Genomic DNA, 19,936 nt, shown 5'->3' with positions numbered 1-19,936 from the left:
GTGCTGCAGAGGAAGCAGGCTGGAGGCGCGACTGAGCACAGTCCCACAGTCCCACCAAGGTTCCGGAAGGGAGAGAAGCCCTTTCCCCAAGAGGGGTGTGAGAAGGTGGGGGTGGGGGGTGGGCTGCCCACTCAGTCCTCCTCCCGGACAGGGCTGTACCTCACCCCATGTCGTTCCCTCCTGCCCTCCAGTGCTGTTCCCTTTTCCCCTCCGGCCATGCTCACCATGGGGGTCCTGGGCAGCCCCTCCAGTTGTCGGGGTGGGCATAGGAAAGGGTCAGAGGAGCCGCTGGCTGCCCTCGCGTTGGGGAAGGTCCAGTTCTTGGCCAGCTGGACAGGAGCAGGAGGACCTGGGTCTTCACAAGGATCTATGCAGGGACAAGGGGAAGGTGGGTGGTGGGTGGAGCTCCCAGAGAGGCCCACCCCCCTGCCCAGGCACTCACCGTGGGGACAGGTCTGATGGCCCCGGTGGCCCGGAGCAGCGGTGAGCAGGGCGGGGAAGGCCGGCATGCTGGGGTGCCGCCCGCTCACCAGCAGCTCCTCTATGCCAGGCACCTCACGCTCCAGTGTGTGGGCACGGCGGGGGACTTTGGTAAGGGGTGGGGGCCGAGCTGGGGGCACCCCGGCTGGGGGCTCCAGCCGTGGTGGCTTGGTCTTGGGAAGATTCTTACTGGGGGTCCCACTGCTGCCATGGTCTGGGGGCGGGAAGGTCCCAATGCCACTGTCCAGAGTTCGAGTCAAAGAGCCACAGGCTGGGGAGGGGAGGGGAAGTCAGGGATGTGAAGCTGCAAACGGCTCAGCCCCTCTGCTTTCTTCTGGCTTTCTGCCCCTGCCCAGGTCCCACCCTTGGTCAGGGCCCCTCCTGGCCCCACCAGCTCAGTCATCCCTGCCTGCCCTGCCCCACCTCCCCTAGTCCTGGGGAAGAGGGCGGGGCAGGTACCCTATTAGGCTGGGAGGGATTTATTCCTGTGCAGCCCCAGTGCCCACTGATGCTTGGCACCAAGATGCTATAGGGCCTGGCACCTGCCGTGGTGACAGGAAGGAGTAAAGCAAGCAGGGGGTAAGGGGCAGGTCCCAGCCTTGGCCCTTGACCCTGCTGACCTGTGAAATGTGAAGTGGGCACTGGCTCAGCCAGACTGTCCTCTGAGGGCATCTCTTCCCGCCTCCCCGGCTCGCTGCTTGGCTGTACAGGGTACAGGAGACCTCAGAGCCCATTCCTCCTCCACCCTAATCCCCTCCATCAGGATCCTTGGAGTATGGGTCTGAGAGTCCTGGCAACCTGCCAGCCCTCAGGAGGCCCTCTCCCCTCCCCATTCTCCTCGGAGACCAGAAAGGCATCCAGCAGCTTCCAGGTCCCAGGGAAGGGGAGCCCTCCAGGCGGTAAGAGACCTGGCAGGGCCACAGAGCCAGGCCCTCCACCCAGCCTGCGCCCCAGGAACTTACCTTCCCAGGAGGTTTTCCGCAGCCCTGAAGAGGGCCCACCAGGCCATTTCGGGGCCCACAGGCCGGCCAGGGGTTCTTGGGGTCAGAGGACACTGGCTGGAAATCGCCATACTCAGGTTTGGGCTCCCGCCAGCTCTTGGGGGGCAGCTCCTTGCCATCCACCCTAGGGGAAGCAGTGCAGATTGCTGTGAGGGAGGCCTGAGCCCACTCACACATTCTGGCCTCCCTCCCTCCAATGGTGCTGGGCCTAGTGAGGCACCCACTGCTCCCTGCCCCTGGGGAAGAGGACATATCCCTGGTGGCTTCCCACATCAACCTCTCCTGACACCAGGAACAGGCCAAGACCCCAGGGAAAACTCCAGAGGATCAGCAGGGGCAGGGAATATGGGAGAACTCCCCCAAAGCTACTCAGGGTCAAGCCTAGAGACCTCTCCGACAATGTCTGCCGGTAGAGAACAAACTTGGTCACATACTGGTCCACACGTGACACACCCTGCCTACCCCAGCTGACTTTGAGCGCACTTGCTGTCCAAACCACACCCTACCTGGAGCCCGATTCCTGAGGACATTCTGCCTTACCTGGCCCAGACACAGCAACCCCAAGATGGGGTAGCCCCTTCTCTAAACCACAGCTCCTTTTGCCGAGTCTGTGGCAGGTGCCAAAGGGCAAGATGGGAAGGGAGCCCTCCTTTTTCTACAGGATAGAAAACCCCGGAGGGAGAAGACCTGCATCAGCCCAGTTAGGTACTAGCACTCCCTTAACTACTGCAATGCTGCACCTCAGACAGGCTGCCTCACCTGACTCAAGACAGTCCAAGAAAATGTGGACTGTTAACTCTTCTCAAATGAGAAACTGGCTCTCAGCAAGTTGAATATCAGCCAGCCACAGAAGAGGGGAGCTGGGACACAAACCCCTGGCCCCTTGTTCGAGGCCCCAGTCTCTCCTCTGGGCCAGGCCGTTAACCCTCAAGATGCTTTGGTGCCATTTCATTTGACCTCCTACACCCTTTGACCTCTGGGAAGCCCCAGTTCCTGGGAAAGGCAGTCCCAACCCCAGGGATGCCTGTGTAGGGAAAAGGGCCCCCAGCCACCAAGCCCCTGCCAGCTGGTCCCAGGCTCTCACCTGTTGAGCAGCTGCTGCATGAAGGTGTCCGCACCCTGGTACATGCCGGCCAGCTGGCCCTGCACCTGCCCCAGGCCTGCACCGGGCCCTGGCGCTGGTCCCCCGGGCCGTGGCCGGGCCCTGCTGCTCAGGTAGGCCTTCTCCTCCTCCAGTGCCCGGCGCAGGTCTTCCGCCTTGGCCATCAGCTTGGAGATGTTGAGGCTCTCGGCCTCCAGCTTCCGGGCTTCCATCTTGACCTCCTTCCGGAGTGGGGAGCTCCCGCCAGCCCCTTCCTTGCCCTTGGCGGCCTCTGTGCGGCGGTTCAGCGCTGGCAGCTTGCTCTTCTTAAGGCCGAACCAGCTGGCGATGCTGCTAGCGTTGCGGTGCTTGGCCTCGGTGCCGGGGGCCCGCTCCTGGCCCTGGAGCCGCAGCATGTTCTCCTCGATGCCCTTCATCACCTTCTCCTCAATGGCCGAGTGTGGGGCCCGCCCCTCAGGGCCTGGGCCTGGGTCGGCAGGGCCAGGTGCTGGGGGTGTGGGCTGGGCTGTAGTGCCGCTGCTGTCTGCCCAGGGTGGGCCCTTCCCCTTGTCAGGCTTGGGGGCCTCCTTGGTGGCTGGTGGGGCCACAGGTCGGGGCACCACCTTGGTGGGCGACTTAGAAGGCAGCTTTGTCGGGCTGCCATGGGGACTCTTATTGGGCTTGCCGAGGCTGGGGGTTGAGGTTGGCACTTTGGCAGGGGTGCGGGGTACCTGGGGGCACAGGGCCCCTGCCAGCCGGCTCTTGGCCAGCTCCACTTTGGTGAGGCAGCTCCTTGGTGAGACAGGCTCCAGGTCCACCCGGGCCCCCATGGAGTGGGAAGAGTAGACTCGGGACCCAGGGTCCCCCAGGAGCCCAGATTCCTGTTGCTTCAGGCTGCTTGTGCCTAAGGCCACGGCCCCCCGCAGGGCCCCCTTGGCTTCTGGCTGCTCAGGGGGCCTGGAGGCAGAGGGCGCTGTGTCTCCAGTGCTCTCCCCTGACTTCCCTCCTCCCCGGGCCTTCTCGGTGCCAGGCCTAGCTGGCACCCCATTCTTTTCTGGGCCCTGGGGCCCCTCGGGGCCAGTCTTCAGTTTCCCCAGGGCTGCTAGTCTGTCCCGCAGAGGTGTGTAGCCAGGATCCCCAGGTCGCCGGCCCGGCCCCTGACCAGTTTTCTTGGACGAGCTGCCGGGGGTCCTGCGGCCAGGGTGGGGAGACTCCGAGCCTGCCTTGTCCAAACTCTTCTCCTGGGCACTCTCATAGGAGCAGGATTCTGGGTGGCAAGGGCTGGAGGGGACTCCAGGGCTTCTGAGGACCTCAGGGGCCCGTGGCACCTCCAGAGTTAGTTGTGGGTAGGTGGGCACCTGCAGCGGGGATGGAGGTGGCTCTGGGGAAGGCCCCCTAAAGGTGCTCCGGGAAAGGTCCAGAATGTTCTCGTAGCAAGGAGACACCACTGGTCCCGGGGAAAGCGTAGTGGACAAGGCTGGCTGGGGAGGTCTGAGCTGTGCAGAATCTGGGGTTGTGGGGCAGGGTGACGGGCTGGTGGGCAGACCCTGCACCCCCTCTGGGGACAGCTCTCCTCCGCCCAGACCCCTGCGGGCCGGCAGCGGGGAGGGGCTGCCGTCTGAGCCACTGTTCCGACAGGGGATTCGGGAGTTCCGGGGGAGCTGGGGGCTGAGCTGGGGGCCCCCTGGGCTGGGTACCTTCTCTGAGGCTGGAGGCAGCTTTAGAAACTTGAGGCCTCTGGCTGGAGAGGGCAGAAGGGGTCCTTGGGCTTCCCCGGGAGAAGGGGAGCCAATTTGGAGCTTGCTTTTCACCTGAGATGAGGAGTGGGGGTGGCCAGACCGTGAGCCCAGGGGGGCGTCCCCTGCACCCATGAACACGCTGAGGAAGGGGAGAGGCCCCTGGCCCTCTGAGGTAGCACCAAAGCCCGGCCTGTGGGCCTCCGGGGTACCCCCTCCCCAAGCTGACTTGGGGAGGCCTTTGGACTTGGACAGCTGTGGGGGCCCCTGGTCTGGGGAGGATGGCTGCCTGGGACCCGGCTGTTCCCCGCTGAGTGGGCAAGCGGCCCCGGCCAAGAAGGCCTGTAGGTAAGACTCCGTGTCCTCGAGGAGCTGGCCCAGGTTCAGCTGTTTGCGGGCCAGGGCCCCGAGCAGGGTGTCAGGGCTGGGTGCCTCGTTGGGGTCACCTGCCTCATCAGAAGAGGAGGAGGAGCTGCTGCCTGGGGCGCAGGGTGGCCCGGAACCGGTGCCCTGGGCCTGTGGGAAGCCCCTACTAGGGCCCCAGGGCCGCCCAGCACTCTCTTCCTCCCCTGGGCCCCCTAAGAGGCGCTCCCAGTGCAGCAGGCCTCCCAGGCTACCAGGACCTAGTAGCAGGTAGGGGGCCCAGGGAGAGGGTTCAGGCTGAGGTGGGCCACATAGCTCGCCATTGATGGGCTCTGGGGAGCCGGAACCCTCGCCTGGAGGCGGCCAGGGGGTGGCAGGTGAGCACAGAAGCAAGGGGTCAGTCTCTTCCAGGGCTCTCAGCACCTCCAGGATCTGGGCTTTCTTTCGAAGGAACGGGGATAGGGCCTCCAGCGCTGGGGGTGGGGCGGCCGGGGGTACTGGGCCTCCTGGCCGCAGCTGCTGCTCCCAACACACCTTGGGGGAGAAATGGCATGAGGAGGAGACTGTGTGCAGGCCGGGGACCCGAGCTGGCATAACTGAGTATGCCAGGAACAGAGCTGGCCTGGTTTGTCTGTGTCCCCAAAAAGGAACTGATAGCTTCTGGGATATGCTGGAAAGCTTCCCCAGGAGTCTCTGAGTCCGGGTTACCCCAGCTGTCCTTCCTGGCACACCTCGGGTTGGGTGGGCACCCATCTCCCTTTCTGGTTATCTCAGCACCACTTGCTACCAGTATTTGTGGGTCAACAGGGCTGACCACCTACAACCCTGGTATCTATGTTTGCCCCAGGGGAGGGAGGCCTGTCCATTTCTCAGGCTCCAGAAAGAACACAGACTCAAGAAAGGGATGTGATGTGGCCAAGTCCTAAGTCAGTTGCTGCAGGCAAGCCCGGGCCTCCTCAGGTCAGGCAGCTGTCCTGCTGAGCTGATCCCCGTGGAGAAGCAGACTGGGAATGACTCCATTGCAAACCCTTTCCTGCTTCTCCCGGGCCCCTTCTTAGGCCCCGTCTAATCTGGTACAGTGGTTAACTACATGGGCTCTAGAGCCAGATTGTAGGGGTTCAAGACCCAGGTCCACTGCTTAACTAGTTATATGACTTTCAGCAAGTTATTTAATCTAAGCTTCATTGCATCACCTGTAAAATAGGATGGTGATTATGTTTAATCTCACAAAATAAGATGAATGAAACCAGATATGCAAAAGAATGAATGAGTAATAGTTCTGGACTGGGATAAGTAAATATGTGTATGATTATAAATTTATGCCAAAAATTACCAAAAAAAAAAATGAGATCCAGGTGTCCAGCACAGTGCCTGGCACAGACTAAGAGCTCAGGAAGTATTAACTGTGAGGCTCACTGCTGTACTATAACGCCTCTGCTCACGAGACCAGTGGCTGGGGGTGGGGATCTGTTTTTCTTGGTACGAGGCAGACAGCTGAGGGCTCACACCCAGCCTGGACAAGAATCTGTGCCCGGAAGCAGCCCTTCCCCTGGGACTCATTAGGAAACAGCCGTGGAGCACCGGCTGATGAGCCCGGAGCCAGGGGAGCCACAGACCACAGTGCCCAGCGCTCCTACCTCTCTCTGCCCAGCACAGCGCCCCAGAGGCAGCGAGGTGGACGGTCCCTCAGCGGAGCTCAGGGAGGGAGAGGCTGGTGGCTCCGAAGGCAGCTGGAGTGGGACGAGTGGGATCTGCAGGGGAGAGGCGAGGTTAGCACAGGTGCTGTCCGTCCCAGGTCCCTACTCCCACAGGAAGCTATGGCTTCCCATCCAGGGGCAGGGAAACATTCTTCCAAGTCTGTTCCTTGGGTGACATCTCCCGGCCCAAGGTGTGGCTCTCACCACTTGGTCAGAGGAGCCTCGGGAGACCACAGCACAGGTAGATTGAAGACGTGCAAGCCCAGGTGGCCGGGAGGTGGGACAGGGTAGGGAGATCTGGAGAAAGAGGAGTGCCCCTGGGCCAGCAGGCAGTGGCAGGCCTAACCCAGGTGTCCAGCGAGCCTCCAGGACCCTCTGCTTTTCTGAGGGGCCTCCTCCCTGATCACAGAGAGGGTGAGCCTCGAGGCCCCTTCTTGTTCTGACTACCTGTGACCCAGCATCCACGGGGTTGGCTGAGACTAAGGGAACAGGCATTTGTTACTGGGTCCTGGAAAAGAGACGGTGGGAGTTATCACTTCTGTCTCCCCTGAATGGCCTCATGTGAAATCTCTGCTCTGAGGATTACAAAAGTAGTACTGTTTTTGGCTGCACCACACGGCATGTGGGATCTTAGTTCCCCAACCAGGGATCAATCCTACGCCCCCTGCAGTGGAAGAGTGGAGTCCTAACCACTGGACCGCCAGGGAATTCCCACAAAAGTAGTACTTAATCATGGATCACTTCTCTCTCATTCCCCTTCTGCTAGGCATGTCGACTAGATACAAGTCAGCTTTAACTCTCCCCGTCTCATTCTCCATGGCTGTTAAATCCTGTCTCTGCGGTGTCTCTGCCTCCCCTCCAGCCTGGCCAGCTGCAGCCTCTCCTGCGGCCCACGATCCTCACACCTCTAGCCTGCTCAGCATTTCAGTCTCTCTGACCTGGCTGGGTGGCTTTTCAATCTCCTGTGTACCAGGCAGCCTAAAGCATCTTTTTCTTCTTTGTCTAAAGCGTCTCTGTACTCATAGCCTCCTCTGCCTGCCCACTGCCTCCAGAGACAAGTCTGAAGCCCTCTGCCGGCATTCCGGCCCGGCCTGCTGGTCCTTCCCTGACACCATCCCCAGCTCTCTCTCACTCACTCTTTACACATCCTTTGCTCAAGTCCAGCTAGACAACTCTCGGCTCCCTAGGATTCCCTGCTCTGTTCCTTCCACAGGGAACCCCTTCTCCCAGACCCCTACTGCAGTCTTTTAAAATCTCCCATCCATCAGGGCCCAGGTCTGACGTCACCTCCTTCAAGGAACCCTCCCCAGCCCATCTCTGATGGCCTCTCTGCCCCTTGGGCTCTTGGTCAGCAGTGTCACACTCTGTAGCCCTGCCTTAGTGTCCAGCAGCCCCAGCTCTCAGCAGTTACGTTCGCTCTGCACAGGCCACAGCTCTGTCCAATTCCATATCTGTTGGCAAAGGCACTGCTCACAGTAAGAGCTTAATTAGCATTTGCTCAATGGAGCCTCCATCCTAGCGAAGCACAACTTGGAAATAACATTAATAATGACAACTAGCCACCAGTCATTGACTATCTACTATGGGCCAAGCACTAGATATTATCTCATTTAATCCTCACAACAACCTGCAATAGAGGTATTTTTATCCCCATTTATAAGGGAAAAAACCTGTGGTTTGTGTGGTTAAATAATTTACCCAAGGTCGCACAGCTAAGAATTAGATAAGTTAGGGACCCAATCCAAGTTTATCTGAGGCCAAGGTTCGTGCTCTTTCCATTATGTCATGTTACTTCTGGGGAAGATCAATCTATGGTCCCAAACCCCAAAATTCATTAAAAAATTCCCAATTCAAATCCCAGAATTCATTTAAGTAAAAAACAAATGATTTCAGGATGATCTTCACCTCTGTTATCATCAGTCACTGAGAAGGGTATGGACAACAGGGTAAGCTTGGCTGGTGTGGGTCAGGTCTCTGGGGATTCCTGGGTCAACCCTACAGTAGGGACAGACCCAAGGCAGGGGGAGCTGCAGAGTCACTGCCGCTGATTCACCCAGGTCTGCACCGGCCTGGTGAGACAGGGGCTGCGGAAAGGCCATGGTGGTGAGACGCTTTCTCTGCCAGGGGTCAGGTTTCCCAGAGAGCTGAGGGCATCCTGCTCAGGATCTGGGGGCCAAGAGCTGCCTGGTTTGCATCACAGACACACAAATTCAGACATACACACAAGGCGTTTCTCTTCTTGTCAAGGTTGGGGTGGGTTGGCGGTGTGCTGGTTGACCTAAGAACCCCACCGTTCACCTCAGGTACCTGGAGCCGCTCCTGACCCACCCAGGTCTCACCCCATCCTTGGGGCTTCCTGACAGAGTGGACCCCAAGTGACATCTTAACTGAGCCCAGGACTTATTCCCAGTAGGCTCCTGCTTCTCGGGTCAGTGGGTGAGCACATGCAGCTAGGCATGCAGAGCCACCCAGGTGAAGTGCCTTTCCTGACCTCTCTGTGACACCAAGCATTGCCTTACACCTGGCCCCACCCCTGCCCCTGGCCAAGAAGAAGGCAACGCAGTGGCCAAAGGGGCCCCTTGGGAGCTCGAAATAATGGCATTTTCAGCCTCCACCCATCTGAAGGAGGAGGAAGCAAGGATCTTTTCTGTCAACAAGAAGGGATACCGTCCAGCTGGGCGGGGAGCACCTGGGAGGTGGGGGAGAGCCAAGCTTAAGGGAACTCACGAAGTTTCTCCCTCATCTAAGGCTCAGATCTATCAGGCTAGGTCGGCCTGCCCTGGATGGCCACAGCCCCCAGAATGGAGGGCAGTGGCTGACGGCCTACTTCTGTAGGTGTCTGGGAGAAGAGAGGGTGATGATATTGACAGGGCTGGGGGGAGGCAGGAAGCCGAGATGTGAGGAAGGAAGGAGAATCTCTTGTGCCCACCTGAGGGAGGGAGCCTGCTGTGAGCTGAAGTTTCTGCTGAAACAGGGCGCTCAGCATCTGGTTCTGCCGTTCCAGGTCAAATACCCTCTTCTTCAGCTTGATGCACTCCTCCCGCAGGTCCTGCCACCCCCAGGAGGTGGAGGAAGACAAAGAGAGGATGGTGGGGAGAGGGAGAGTGATATGAGCACAGTCGCCTTCATCAGAGCAGCGGGCACTCCTGCTGGGCATGCCCTTCTCTTGCAACCTCCTTCTTTGAGGGAGCTGACCCTGCCTATGTTTACGGCTATCACATCTTCTGGGGATGGTAAATTTTCTAACGTTTACCACCCCTGGTCAGAGGTAATTCCGTTCCCTTTGGCAACTTTCACAATCCTGGAGGCAATCCCCTGCCTCTTAGAAAGCACACGTCAAAGAAGGGCCCATATAAGGCAGAGGAAGACCTGGGGGTCAGTGGCCCACATGTCAAGAAATTACCCACACTACTTGAGTAAATATTTAGATGTCACCTTATGCTTACAACATCAACATTGCTATCAGGGCCATCGAAACCTGGAGAAACTAGCTGGGGCCAGGATAACAGAAGGATTCAAGCCCAAATCAAAGTTTCCATAGCTCAGAGACTTGGCCTTACCTAGCCAAGTATGGACTGTCCAAGACAGAGAAAGGGGACTTCACTGGAGGGCCAAGACGCCATTTCCACCCTCCTCTATTCCCTATCTAAACAGGTACAGGGGTCCACAGGAAGGCCCTCCCCTGCTGTACCCAGGGCCTCCTCCCAGGGCATCTGGGCTCAGGGCAGAGGGTGAGAAAGTCTCTTGTGGCCTTTTACCTTTTGGTTCAGCAGCGCCTGCACCACATGGTTGGCAACCTGGGGACAGAAAGGCAGAGCTGAGGAAGAGCTGTCAGCCAACCCAGCCTCTGCCTGGAATCGACAAGCTATCCGCCCTGTGGGGAGCATCAGTTCCACAGACCTCGTCCAGACAGCGCTCGTAGGTCTCCCGCTGGTTTTCATTGGCCTGGGCCAGTGCCGAGTTCTCTGCCTGCAGGAAGGAAGAGGAGGGCAAATAGGAAGCTAAGGGATCATTCTTCCCCCGGGCAAGTCCCTCTTGGGGAAGGGGAGGCAAGGAGCCTACTAGCTCTACCCCTGCCCCAGCTCTTGGCTCTGGTCTGATTCTGCCAGGGGGAGGCCTGCAGACCCAGGGCCTGAAGAAGGCAGAGCTGAGATGGCTGGTCTTTTGTTACCCCAACTTCAGTCAGTGAGGCTGCAGGGGCTGGGGAGACAGAGCAACCAGGAGGACCGAAGGTGGGAGGTGCCAAAAGTAACCCTTATTTCCCTGGGGAGAGGGCAGAAGAGCCTGGAGGGAGGAGGGCAGGGTCTTAGGCATGTAGTAAAAGGCCTAGTTTAAGGATCCATGTCTTTGTCCCTCAACTCCTGAGACCTTTCTGTGGCCTCTGCGGCCACCCCTTTCCTAGAGCAGGGGCACGAAAGGGGAGAAGAGGGGTAAAGAAGGGAGACATTCTGGGGGTTAGGATGGCCCCCCCTTGCGCACGCCTCTTGTCCTGCGCTGGCACGCAGGCTGCAGAGCAAAGAGCAAGGAAAGGGGTTCTCAGAGGGGCTCTGCTAAAGAAACGTTCAGCTCTGCTCCAGCCTGGCAAAGCAGGTTGAAGAGGAAGGCCCCCCGCACCCCAGAACCCACCCAAGCTCCCCAGGGCTCTGGCCAGCACAGCTGCCCCCCGCCGCCCCGTGCCCCACCTCCAGCTCCCGCAGCCGGTGCAGGAGCTCCTGGCAGGTGCCCGGCTCCATGCTGCCCTCACCACCCTCTCCTGGCTTCGGGTTTCCAGGGCTCCCGGCCGGCTGGTCCATGGCCTCCGACATCAGGCCCTGGGGACAAGTGAGAGAAGCCCTGCAGGCTACTCCAGGGCATGGGGAGATGAGCGGAGGCGGAGGAGGACAGAGATGAAACTTGTCAGTATTCTCGGAGTTTGGATCAGTGTGACCCCCGTGCCACGGACACTGTAACAACTCAGGGTCAGGCTAAGATTCCTGCTCACGGGACAGATACATAGACACACTCTTCCCATCTCAAGAACAGACCATTGTTTTATAAAACCCATAATTGCTCTCGCCCTCTCACAGGTCACACAGACACTGGCCAGGAGCCAAGAAACCTGAATTCTCCGCTGACGCTGGCCTCAGACTGGCGCCCGGTATCCTCTCGGGCAGAGTGGGAGGTGGCCTGCAGGCCTCCAAGACTCCCTGCTTGCAGCGAGGCCCCGGGGGACCAGCCTCTGTGCATGCTGGGCCCTCCACAGGGGTCTCTTGACACCTACCCCCCTACTGCTTGGCCAGCTCCTTCCTATTCATTCTCCAGGGCCCCCACTCCAAGGCCGGGTCAGGTACTGCTCCCGCACGGCTCTGTGACTGTCCCCCAAGACTCTGCGAGGGCAGGGTCACTGTCTTCACTTCACTGTCCACACTCACACTTCTTGGTGTGATACGTGGCATATAAGAGACAGACTGACAGCTGTACAGACTAGTGTGTCATTGCCTGAGCACACAGAGCCAGGGTTCTGACCTGTATCACATTATGTGATCCCCGCCCCCCCCGCCCCCAAACTGTTGCCATAGTGACTGGCTTTACCTGATTAGTCCTCACCTTCCATTTGAGTTTCAATTTCTCAGCTAGAGGAAAGTACTCATTTCCTTCCTCTACACAAATATTGCAGAAATTTCCAGTAGATGGGAAACCCTTCCTAACATAAAAGGCGGGAGGCCCCCAGTCTACCACCAGCTACTTGCCTCCCTGACCCACTGCAGCTCCCACAAAAGGGGCTTTAGCACTTTGGGACCAAGGAAGAGGGGAGCCCTCGGCAGCGATCAGGCATCTGAATGCTCTTCCCCCCCGTGGGGCACAGGGGCTGCCTCTCCCACCCCAGCCCTCCTCCTCCAGTCCCCACCACCAGCACGCACAGGCTCCACAGCCTCTCACCTGTCTCTGCCTTCTCACCCAGGCTGGCACACTCATGCAAGCAGCCAGAATGGTCACCTTGCCTGTGGAGACACAGAGGGAGACGACGTCAGCCATGCATTTATTGGGTTCCTGCGGCCTGGCATCCCGGGCCATAGGGATAAACAAGCCAGAGAAAGCCCTGCCTTTATGAGGATCCCATTCTATTGGGGGAGGCAGGTAATACCAGATAAACCAATGAACAGACACCAGGTTCCAAGAAGGCTGTGGAGGTGACAGCAAGGCAGAGACCTGAATGAAGGCTGGATGAAACCCTGGAATGGGAAAAGCATTCCAGGCAGAGGAAAAAGCCAGTGCAAACATCCCCAGCCCTCAGCCAGAGGGGAATGAACAGCCACACAGGCCTTCCAAAATTCTTCTCTAATCCTCATAACCACAAAGGGAATTAAGTGCTATTATCAACACCTATATGTGAGATGAGGAAACTGAGGCACAGGAAGCTACACCATATACCCAGAGTGCATCCTGTGTGCTGGCGCTTTCTCATGCATCATCAATCGCATCTGATTCTCCTACTGACCTCGTAAAAGGAGGGCAAGGCAGGGGTGCCAGCCTGGTCTGAAGCAGGCTCCAGAGGCAAAGGATGCTGCCCACATCATATGGCAGGTTCACAAAGCACAGTGGATGGGCCTGGGTCCCCCCTTCCTATGCAACCTCTCTACACACACGTTGTACTGTGTGCTCTGTGTAGTTAGTCCCGGTGCTCTCAGAGCTTTGCAGCTAGAGAGATCTGGGTTAGAATCTGACTCTGCAAAATCTGTTCCTCACCTGTAAAATGGGGATAAGAATACTTAGTCCAAAGGGTTGTTGGAGCATGAAGTGAGATATGTAGAGTGTCTTGCATGGACTCAATAAATGGAGGCTTTTCACGTTTTGGAGCCCACTGCTACTTCAGCGGTTCACTTGCAAGTGGACTCTGAGTCCCAGGCCCGTCACCCAGGGGATCTGAGCAGGAGGGTCTCCCAAAGATGTGAGGTGCTGCCCCTCTGCCCTGCCCTCAGGGGCCTCCTCCTCTTCAACCCCGTCCCTGCCAGCCCTCCAGCTGCAGGGCCAGCCCAGTCCTCATTCTTCTCTGCCTGATACCCTAGAAAGAGAAAGGGTAACAGCAGAAAGGGAGAATGCTCCTTTCTGGGTGGGATGGGGGAGGGAGAGAGAACAAGCATGTGTGCACAATAATGGGAAGGGGGCTTCTGAAAACCAGAATAAAAGGAAAAACTGTGTAATGCGTATTTTTTAACACTCTGCCACAATCTAAAGTCCTTTGTTATTTTAACGTCATAAAAATGTATCAAGTATAACTTCATTTTGCTCGCAACATTATCATGCATGATATATTTAGAAATGGACAGGCCTCGAAAGAAACGAAAAAAATTCAGGAAAAATCCTCCTTCCCACATACACAAATAGAGGTTAAAACCAAAAAAGGCCTCGGGTTACCTCCACCATTGGACCAGTTCCAGGCCACCCCACATCACCCATCTCTGGGCCACCATCCTCTTGCCAGGCAGAGGCTCCCACTGCTCTAGGAGAGGCCTGTCCCCACAGATCACCAGTGTCCCCTCAGCCCCCTCACCACTTAGTTCCCCAGTGGACACCTCCAGGAGTAGAGGGGCTGGGGTGGGAAGTTTAAAAAAAAAAAAAACAGGGGGATGAAGGAGGGGAGTAGGATGAACAGGGCAGTGTCTGGAGGCCAGAAAAGGGAAAGATAAAACAGTAGAAACCTCGAGTCTTTGTTTTCTTCACACAACAAAAACCAAACTAAGGGTGAAGGTGGTTTAGGAGGGTATCTTATTCTAAAAAAAATAAAATAAAATAAAAATAAAAAAGCATCCAGCTTAGGCATGAGGCCCAGACTGCGAGGGCTGGCTGTGCAGTAGGTATATGTGGCTTTGCGTGTTGAGGAGGGCAGGGACCCAACACACCCACAAAGCCAACTACTGCCACTCCTGATCTGAGCCCCTGGGGATCCCAGGGCAGGGAGGCCTGAGTCCCACTGTGACCTAGGGGAGACCCTCCAAGGGACAAGCCCCCTAAGTGCAACAACTTGGTCATGGGGGTCGGTCTCCGTATCCTGAGCAGGGCCTGGGAGAGGCTCCGGAAATGTCGGCTGAAGGCAGGCTGTGACTCAGCCCCACCTTGGGGAGAAGTTTTCTGCCCTCTGCCAAAGTGGTCCAGCCAACTCAGGGCGACGGGTTTTCTCTGTGTCTGCAGGGCCACAAGCAGAGGGCAGGCAGGAAGCTGTCAGCCTGGGTTGCTGAGTCACTCGGAAGAGGCCTGCATTTAAACTTGGCGCTGGGGAGACAACGCACGCACGCTGTGAGCAGGGTGAGTTTGAGCTCAAGATTTCTATGGTGAAAAGAAAACTTCCTGCATCTTTACCCTCCTCTAGGGAACATTAAGATCGAGAGAGATAATACCACCTCTAGCTCCCAATCTGAGCCCAATTAGGAATTTGGCCCTTCAGAGTCTGGGTTTTCGACCCAAATCTCATGAGAAAAAACAAAAACAAAAAAAACAAAAAAAACTCAGGTCGGTTCCCCAGTGGCTGTCCCTGCAGGGTCAGTGGGACCCACCTCCCCAGGGCCGAGCACCGTCATCCTCCCTCAGGCCCCACAACTGCTACTCACAGCTTCTGTGCTCAGCCCACCTGGGGCCCAGGAACAGCCCTGGCTTGGGTTTTTCAGGATGGCCCTGGTTTCAGGCATTCCTCTGGTGGTCCCACACCATATCCCAGATGGTGGATGTGGGTCTGGAACACATGGTGCTGGCCAGGATGGGTAGGGATGGAGCTGCAGTGGGTGGGAGCTCGAGCTTGAATGGGAGGCTTCTCCCGCCAGAACTGCCAGCGGGCAACCCCGCCCCGCAAAAGCCTGATTCAGAGGGAGGTGACCTCAGTGCTGAGGGGAGGGAGGGGGAGGAAGGGAGGAAGAGCAGAGCCTCTCTGGCCCTCCTTCAGAGACAAGGAGGGAACAGCTGCTCAGGGGGTTTCTGGCTAACCCGGGGATGAGGTGGGTGCAGCCCCATCCCTGAGTGAATCTGGGTGACCACTATCTCTTCAGCCTAGTCAGTCATGTAAGGCCCCCCAGCCCCAAAAGATGGGACTGTCCTGGCCTTTCAGTCAGCCAGATCAAAGGAGTAGAGTCTGCAGCTCCCACCCCCTCTCCAGCCAGGGCACCAGCAAGACCCCTCCCTAAACTCAGAGTCCAGGCCTGGGAGGAAGGGGCCAGAGAGATGGCAGCAAGCCTGTCCTCCAGGCTCCCTTACCCTGGCCCTTAGCCAAGGCCTTTGGGCCCTGATGAGCCCCTCGCTCACCAGCTGTTCCCCCCGGGAGTCCTCTAGGGAAAAAAGCAAGGGGCCAGGAGGTGGGGGAGGGGTGGGCAGCTGTGGGAAGGCAGAGATGGAGCTCACTTTAATAACAGAATCATCCGTAACACAACCATTTCCCCTCTGCTCCCCCCATCCCCCAGCTGCTTTCTGAAATCCCAGGCACACCCAAAAGTCTACTTGTAAACAGCAACTTCTTCACCCACAGCAAACGCTCCCTTCCAGACAAGATCAGCCCTTGCGCTGCCCTGGGGTGTGGGGAGGAAAATGAGGACTGAGGCCCCAGGGCATTCCTAGCCTGAAAGTGGCCACCTTAATCTGGCCTAAAGCATCTTTTAGCCCTAAGTATTCCAACTGGTCTCCTCCCCACTCAGGGAAAGAGGCAGACAAGAATTTCCTTTCCTCCTCCAGACAACTGGCCCCAAGACACAATAGCCCTTCTGAGAGGCAAGTGTCCATGGGGAAGGGGCCCACTGCACCCCTCCTCCAACTTCCTCTTCACAGGCACTCCAAGAACCTCCAGACCATGGTATAGGTTCTTTCAAACTGACAGTAGGACAGTCCCCTGCCTTTCTAGGCAGGGCAGGAGGAAGGGCAGCAGTGTTACAAGCTCAAAAGGCTTATAGATTTCAATACCCTTTCTCTCTCCTCCCCCAGATCCTCAACGTTCCCTGTTCACAGCATAACCCAACAATAAAAGCAACTGCTGCGGGTGGGGAGAGGGAAGGGGCACGGACAGACACAATGGGGGCACACACCAGGGGTTCTGCAGCCAAGAAGCTCAGGCCCCACTCCCAAAAGCCCAGCAGGCCCATCCCAGCCCGGCCAAGGGTACTGGAAAAAGCCTCAGACCAGAAGGCAGAAGGCTTACAGTCCCAACAATGCAATTTATTTGCTGTGTGACTTTAGGCAAATCACTCAGTTTCTCAAGGATAAGTTCCTTCATGCCAAGTGGAGGTTGTTCTAGAACAGTGGTTCTCAAAGTGTGGTCCAGGGACCCCGAGGCCCTTTCAAGGAATCTACAGGGTCAAAACTATTTTCACAATATGACTAAGACATTATTTACCTTTTTAACTCTCATTCTCTCTTGAGTACATAGTGGCATTTTCCAGAGACTACGTGATATGTGATAACACAACAGATTGAATACAGAAGCCGATATGAGAATCCAGCTGCCTTCTATTAAGTCAGACATGACAGATTTGCAAAAATGAAGAACAATGCCATTCTTTTCACTATTTTTTGTTTTGGAAAATATATGATTATTTTTCATAAAATATGTTAACATGGGTTTATTGTTACTTTTGAATGAATTAAATAAATGTTTAAAACTCTCAGTTCCAATTTGTATGACAGTAAATGTCAGTAGGTACAATCTATATGAATAAAAGCTCTTTGAGGTCTTCAATTTTTATATTGTAGAGGGGTCCTTAGACTCAGCAGTTTGAAAAGAATCACTTTTCTTAGAACAGTGTGGTCCAGTAGACCTTTCTGTGACGATGAAAATGTTTATTCCATGCTGTTCAATATGGCAGCCACCAGCCACACATGGCTACTGAGCATTTGAAATGTGGCTAGTCCAACTGAGGAGCTGAATTTTAAATTTAAATAGCCATATGCAGCTGGTGGCAACTATACTGGACAGTGAAGTTAGAAGATCCCTGGGATTCCTTGACTTGAGCATTCGAGGTCAATGCTTCTTTCCAGTCTAGAGTAGGGAAGGGAAGGACAGGACTTAACACTCCTGTCCCCAGGCTTTTGCTCCCGCTATTTCTCACTCTCTCTTCACCAAAGGAAGGCCATCTCAGCCACATGGGCAGTCCTGCTGGCACTCTTACCAAGGCTTAGAGTTGCTCTCTCATTCTCTGCAATGACTCACACCCTCTCCAATCGCCTCAAACTTCTGGTCTACCACCTCCCCTCGCTTCCCCAGCGGATTGAAGCCAGCAGAGGGGAAACCCCTCAAACCTCCCACCACCACAGTCCCAGCCCCATCGGAGTCCTTTGTACTTCCTTCTCTCCTCCTGTTACAACGGAGGGGCTGCCCTTTTCCCAGGCAAGGCCAGTCGTTCCTACCCCAGACCCTCCCCATTTATGTCTTCAGGGTCTACTTCCTGAAGGGATCTTTCCCATCTACCTTTACAACTTCTCAGGTACCTTTCATCTTAAAAATAATTTCCCCCTGACATCTCTCCAGATACTGCCCTCTTTTGCCTTTCACAGCCAAACTTCTCAAAAAAAAGCCATCCTCACTTCTCACTCCTTCCTCAACGTGGTCCAACTTCAGCAGTAGCTACCACAATGCTAAATCTTACAATGTTTTTCAGTCCCCATTGCCTTCTCAAGCACAAATGCCTCTGGTGGCACTTCCTGCTGGACTATGTTTTTTAAAGCTTTGAGACATAGTTCAACTCCCACACAACTCACCCATTTAAAGTGTACAATTCAGTGGTTTGTAGTATATTCACCGATATATACAATCATGGCCATCGTCAATTTTAGAACATTTTCATTACTCCTTAGCTACCAGCCCCTCACACCCAAACCAAGGCAACCACTAATCTATTTTCTGTCTCTATAGATTTCCCCATTCTGGACATTTCATATGAATGGAATCATACAATAGGTGGTCTTCTGTGACTGGCTTCTTTCACTCTGCATAATGTTTCCAAGGTTCATCTCTGTTGAAGCATGCATCAGTACTACATTCCTTTTTATGGCCACATAATATTCCATCATATGGCTGTGCCACAATTTGTTTATCCATTCAGCTATTGATGGACATTTGAACTGTTTCCACTTTTTGGCTATTATGCATAACGCTGCTCTAAGCAGTGTACACACCAGTGTACAAATTGTCTGGATGGATGTTTTCATTTCCTCTTGGGTATACACCCAGCAGTGGGATTGCTGGGTTGTATGGTGACTTTAGGTTTAACTTTTTGAGGAACTGCCAAACTGTTTCCCGAAGTGGATGCACCATCTTCCCCGACCAGGGATCGAACCCAAGCCCGAGTTCCATCAACAATATGTGAGGGCTGCAATTTCTCCACATCCTCACCACTTGTTATTGTCTGATTTTCTGATTCTAAGTCACCTTAGTAAATGTGAAGTGATTTTTTTTTTTTTTTTGGCTGTGTTGGGTCTTTGTTGTTGTGCACGGGCTTTCTCTAGTTGTGGCGAGTGGGGGCTACTCTTTGTTGCAGCGTGCAGGCTTCTCATTGCGGTGGCTTCTCTTGTTGTGGAGCATGGAAACTAGAGCGCAGGCTCAGCAGTTGTGGCACACGGGTTCAGTTGCTCCGCAGCATGTGGGATCTTCCTGGACCAGAGCTCGAACCCGTGTCCCCTGCATTGGCAGGTGGATTCTTAACCACTGCGCCACCAGGGAAGTCCTGAGGTGATTTTTATGGTTTTGATTTATATTCCTCCGATTGACGATGTTGAACATCTTTTCATTGGCTTATTGGCAATTTGTATATCTTCCCTGGAGACAAGTCTATTCAGATCCCTTTGCCCATTGTTTAGTTGGGATATGTGTCTTTTTACTGTCGAGTTGTAAGAATTCTTTATATATTCTGAACACAGGTCCCTTACCAGATATATGATTTGCAAATGTTTTCTCCTATTCTGTGGTTGTCTTTTCTGTCTTGATAGTGACCACTTCCTCCTGGACAACGTTTCCCTTGTCTACCACTCTCTGCAGCTATCTTCCACCTCTTCTTCTGTGTTAGTTATTTGTGAGTGTATGTGTGTATACCTTAAAAAACAAACAAACAGACATAGCAGCATGCTCTCACTGTTCTACATCATTCATTAGCAAAACAATTAAAAAAAAACCCACACGTGGTCCAGTGGGTAAGACTCCACGCTCCCAATGCAGGGGGCCCGGGTTCAATCCCTGGTCAGGGAACTAGATCCCACATGCATGCTGCAACTAAGAGTTCACATGCCACAACTAAGAAGTCCACATGCCGCAACTAAAAATCCCGCATGCCGCAAATAAGACCTGGTGCAGCCAAAATAAATAAATAAATATTTTTTAAAAAAACAATCCATAGACTTTATTTGGATCTTAACCAGTTTTTCCACTGATGTCCTTTCCACTGGTATTCTATCCCAAGATCCGATCCAGGATCCCACATTGTACTTAGTCACCATGACTCCTTAGTCTCCTGTGATCCATGACAGTTCCTCAGTCTTTGTTTGTTTTGGCCGCTCCAAGCGGCTTGCAGGATCTTAGTTCCCCGACCAGGGATCGAACCCAAGCCCTCTGTGGTTAAAGCACGGAGTCCTAAC

At 55.3% G+C, this 19,936-nt stretch overlaps 1 protein-coding gene across 7 annotated transcripts in view; it reads right to left on the bottom strand.

Moving 5' to 3' along the window:
- Positions 1-19,936, bottom strand: part of NCKAP5L (NCK associated protein 5 like) — a 30,522-nt gene that overhangs the window by 979 nt on the left and 9,607 nt on the right. For 2 of the 7 annotated variants that reach the window (XM_030835128.2, XM_060305788.1), the window contains exons 2-11: positions 12,278-12,339; positions 11,041-11,169; positions 10,259-10,327; positions 10,117-10,155; positions 9,288-9,407; positions 6,299-6,412; positions 2,566-5,195; positions 1,443-1,605; positions 1,101-1,182; positions 225-751 (exon numbers count right to left, since the gene is read on the bottom strand). In XM_030835128.2, the coding sequence (XP_030690988.1) occupies positions 225-751; positions 1,101-1,182; positions 1,443-1,605; positions 2,566-5,195; positions 6,299-6,412; positions 9,288-9,407; positions 10,117-10,155; positions 10,259-10,327; positions 11,041-11,169; positions 12,278-12,313 (3,909 nt within the window). In that variant the 5' untranslated portion in view covers positions 12,314-12,339. Of the gene's footprint in view, positions 1-224; positions 752-1,100; positions 1,183-1,442; positions 1,606-2,565; positions 5,196-6,298; positions 6,413-9,287; positions 9,408-10,116; positions 10,156-10,258; positions 10,328-11,040; positions 11,199-12,277; positions 12,340-14,943; positions 15,038-19,936 lie in introns of those variants that run through there. The other 5 variants (XM_060305789.1, XM_060305790.1, XM_030835127.2 and 2 more) reach the window with 5 other exon arrangements.

The sequence above is a fragment of the Globicephala melas genome, chromosome 10 (genome assembly GCF_963455315.2).
Source record: "Globicephala melas chromosome 10, mGloMel1.2, whole genome shotgun sequence".
In the NCBI taxonomy this organism is placed as follows: Eukaryota; Metazoa; Chordata; class Mammalia; order Artiodactyla; family Delphinidae; genus Globicephala; species Globicephala melas.
Note: the sequence above shows the minus strand (reverse complement) of the source record. Positions and strands in the feature narration are given on the sequence as shown.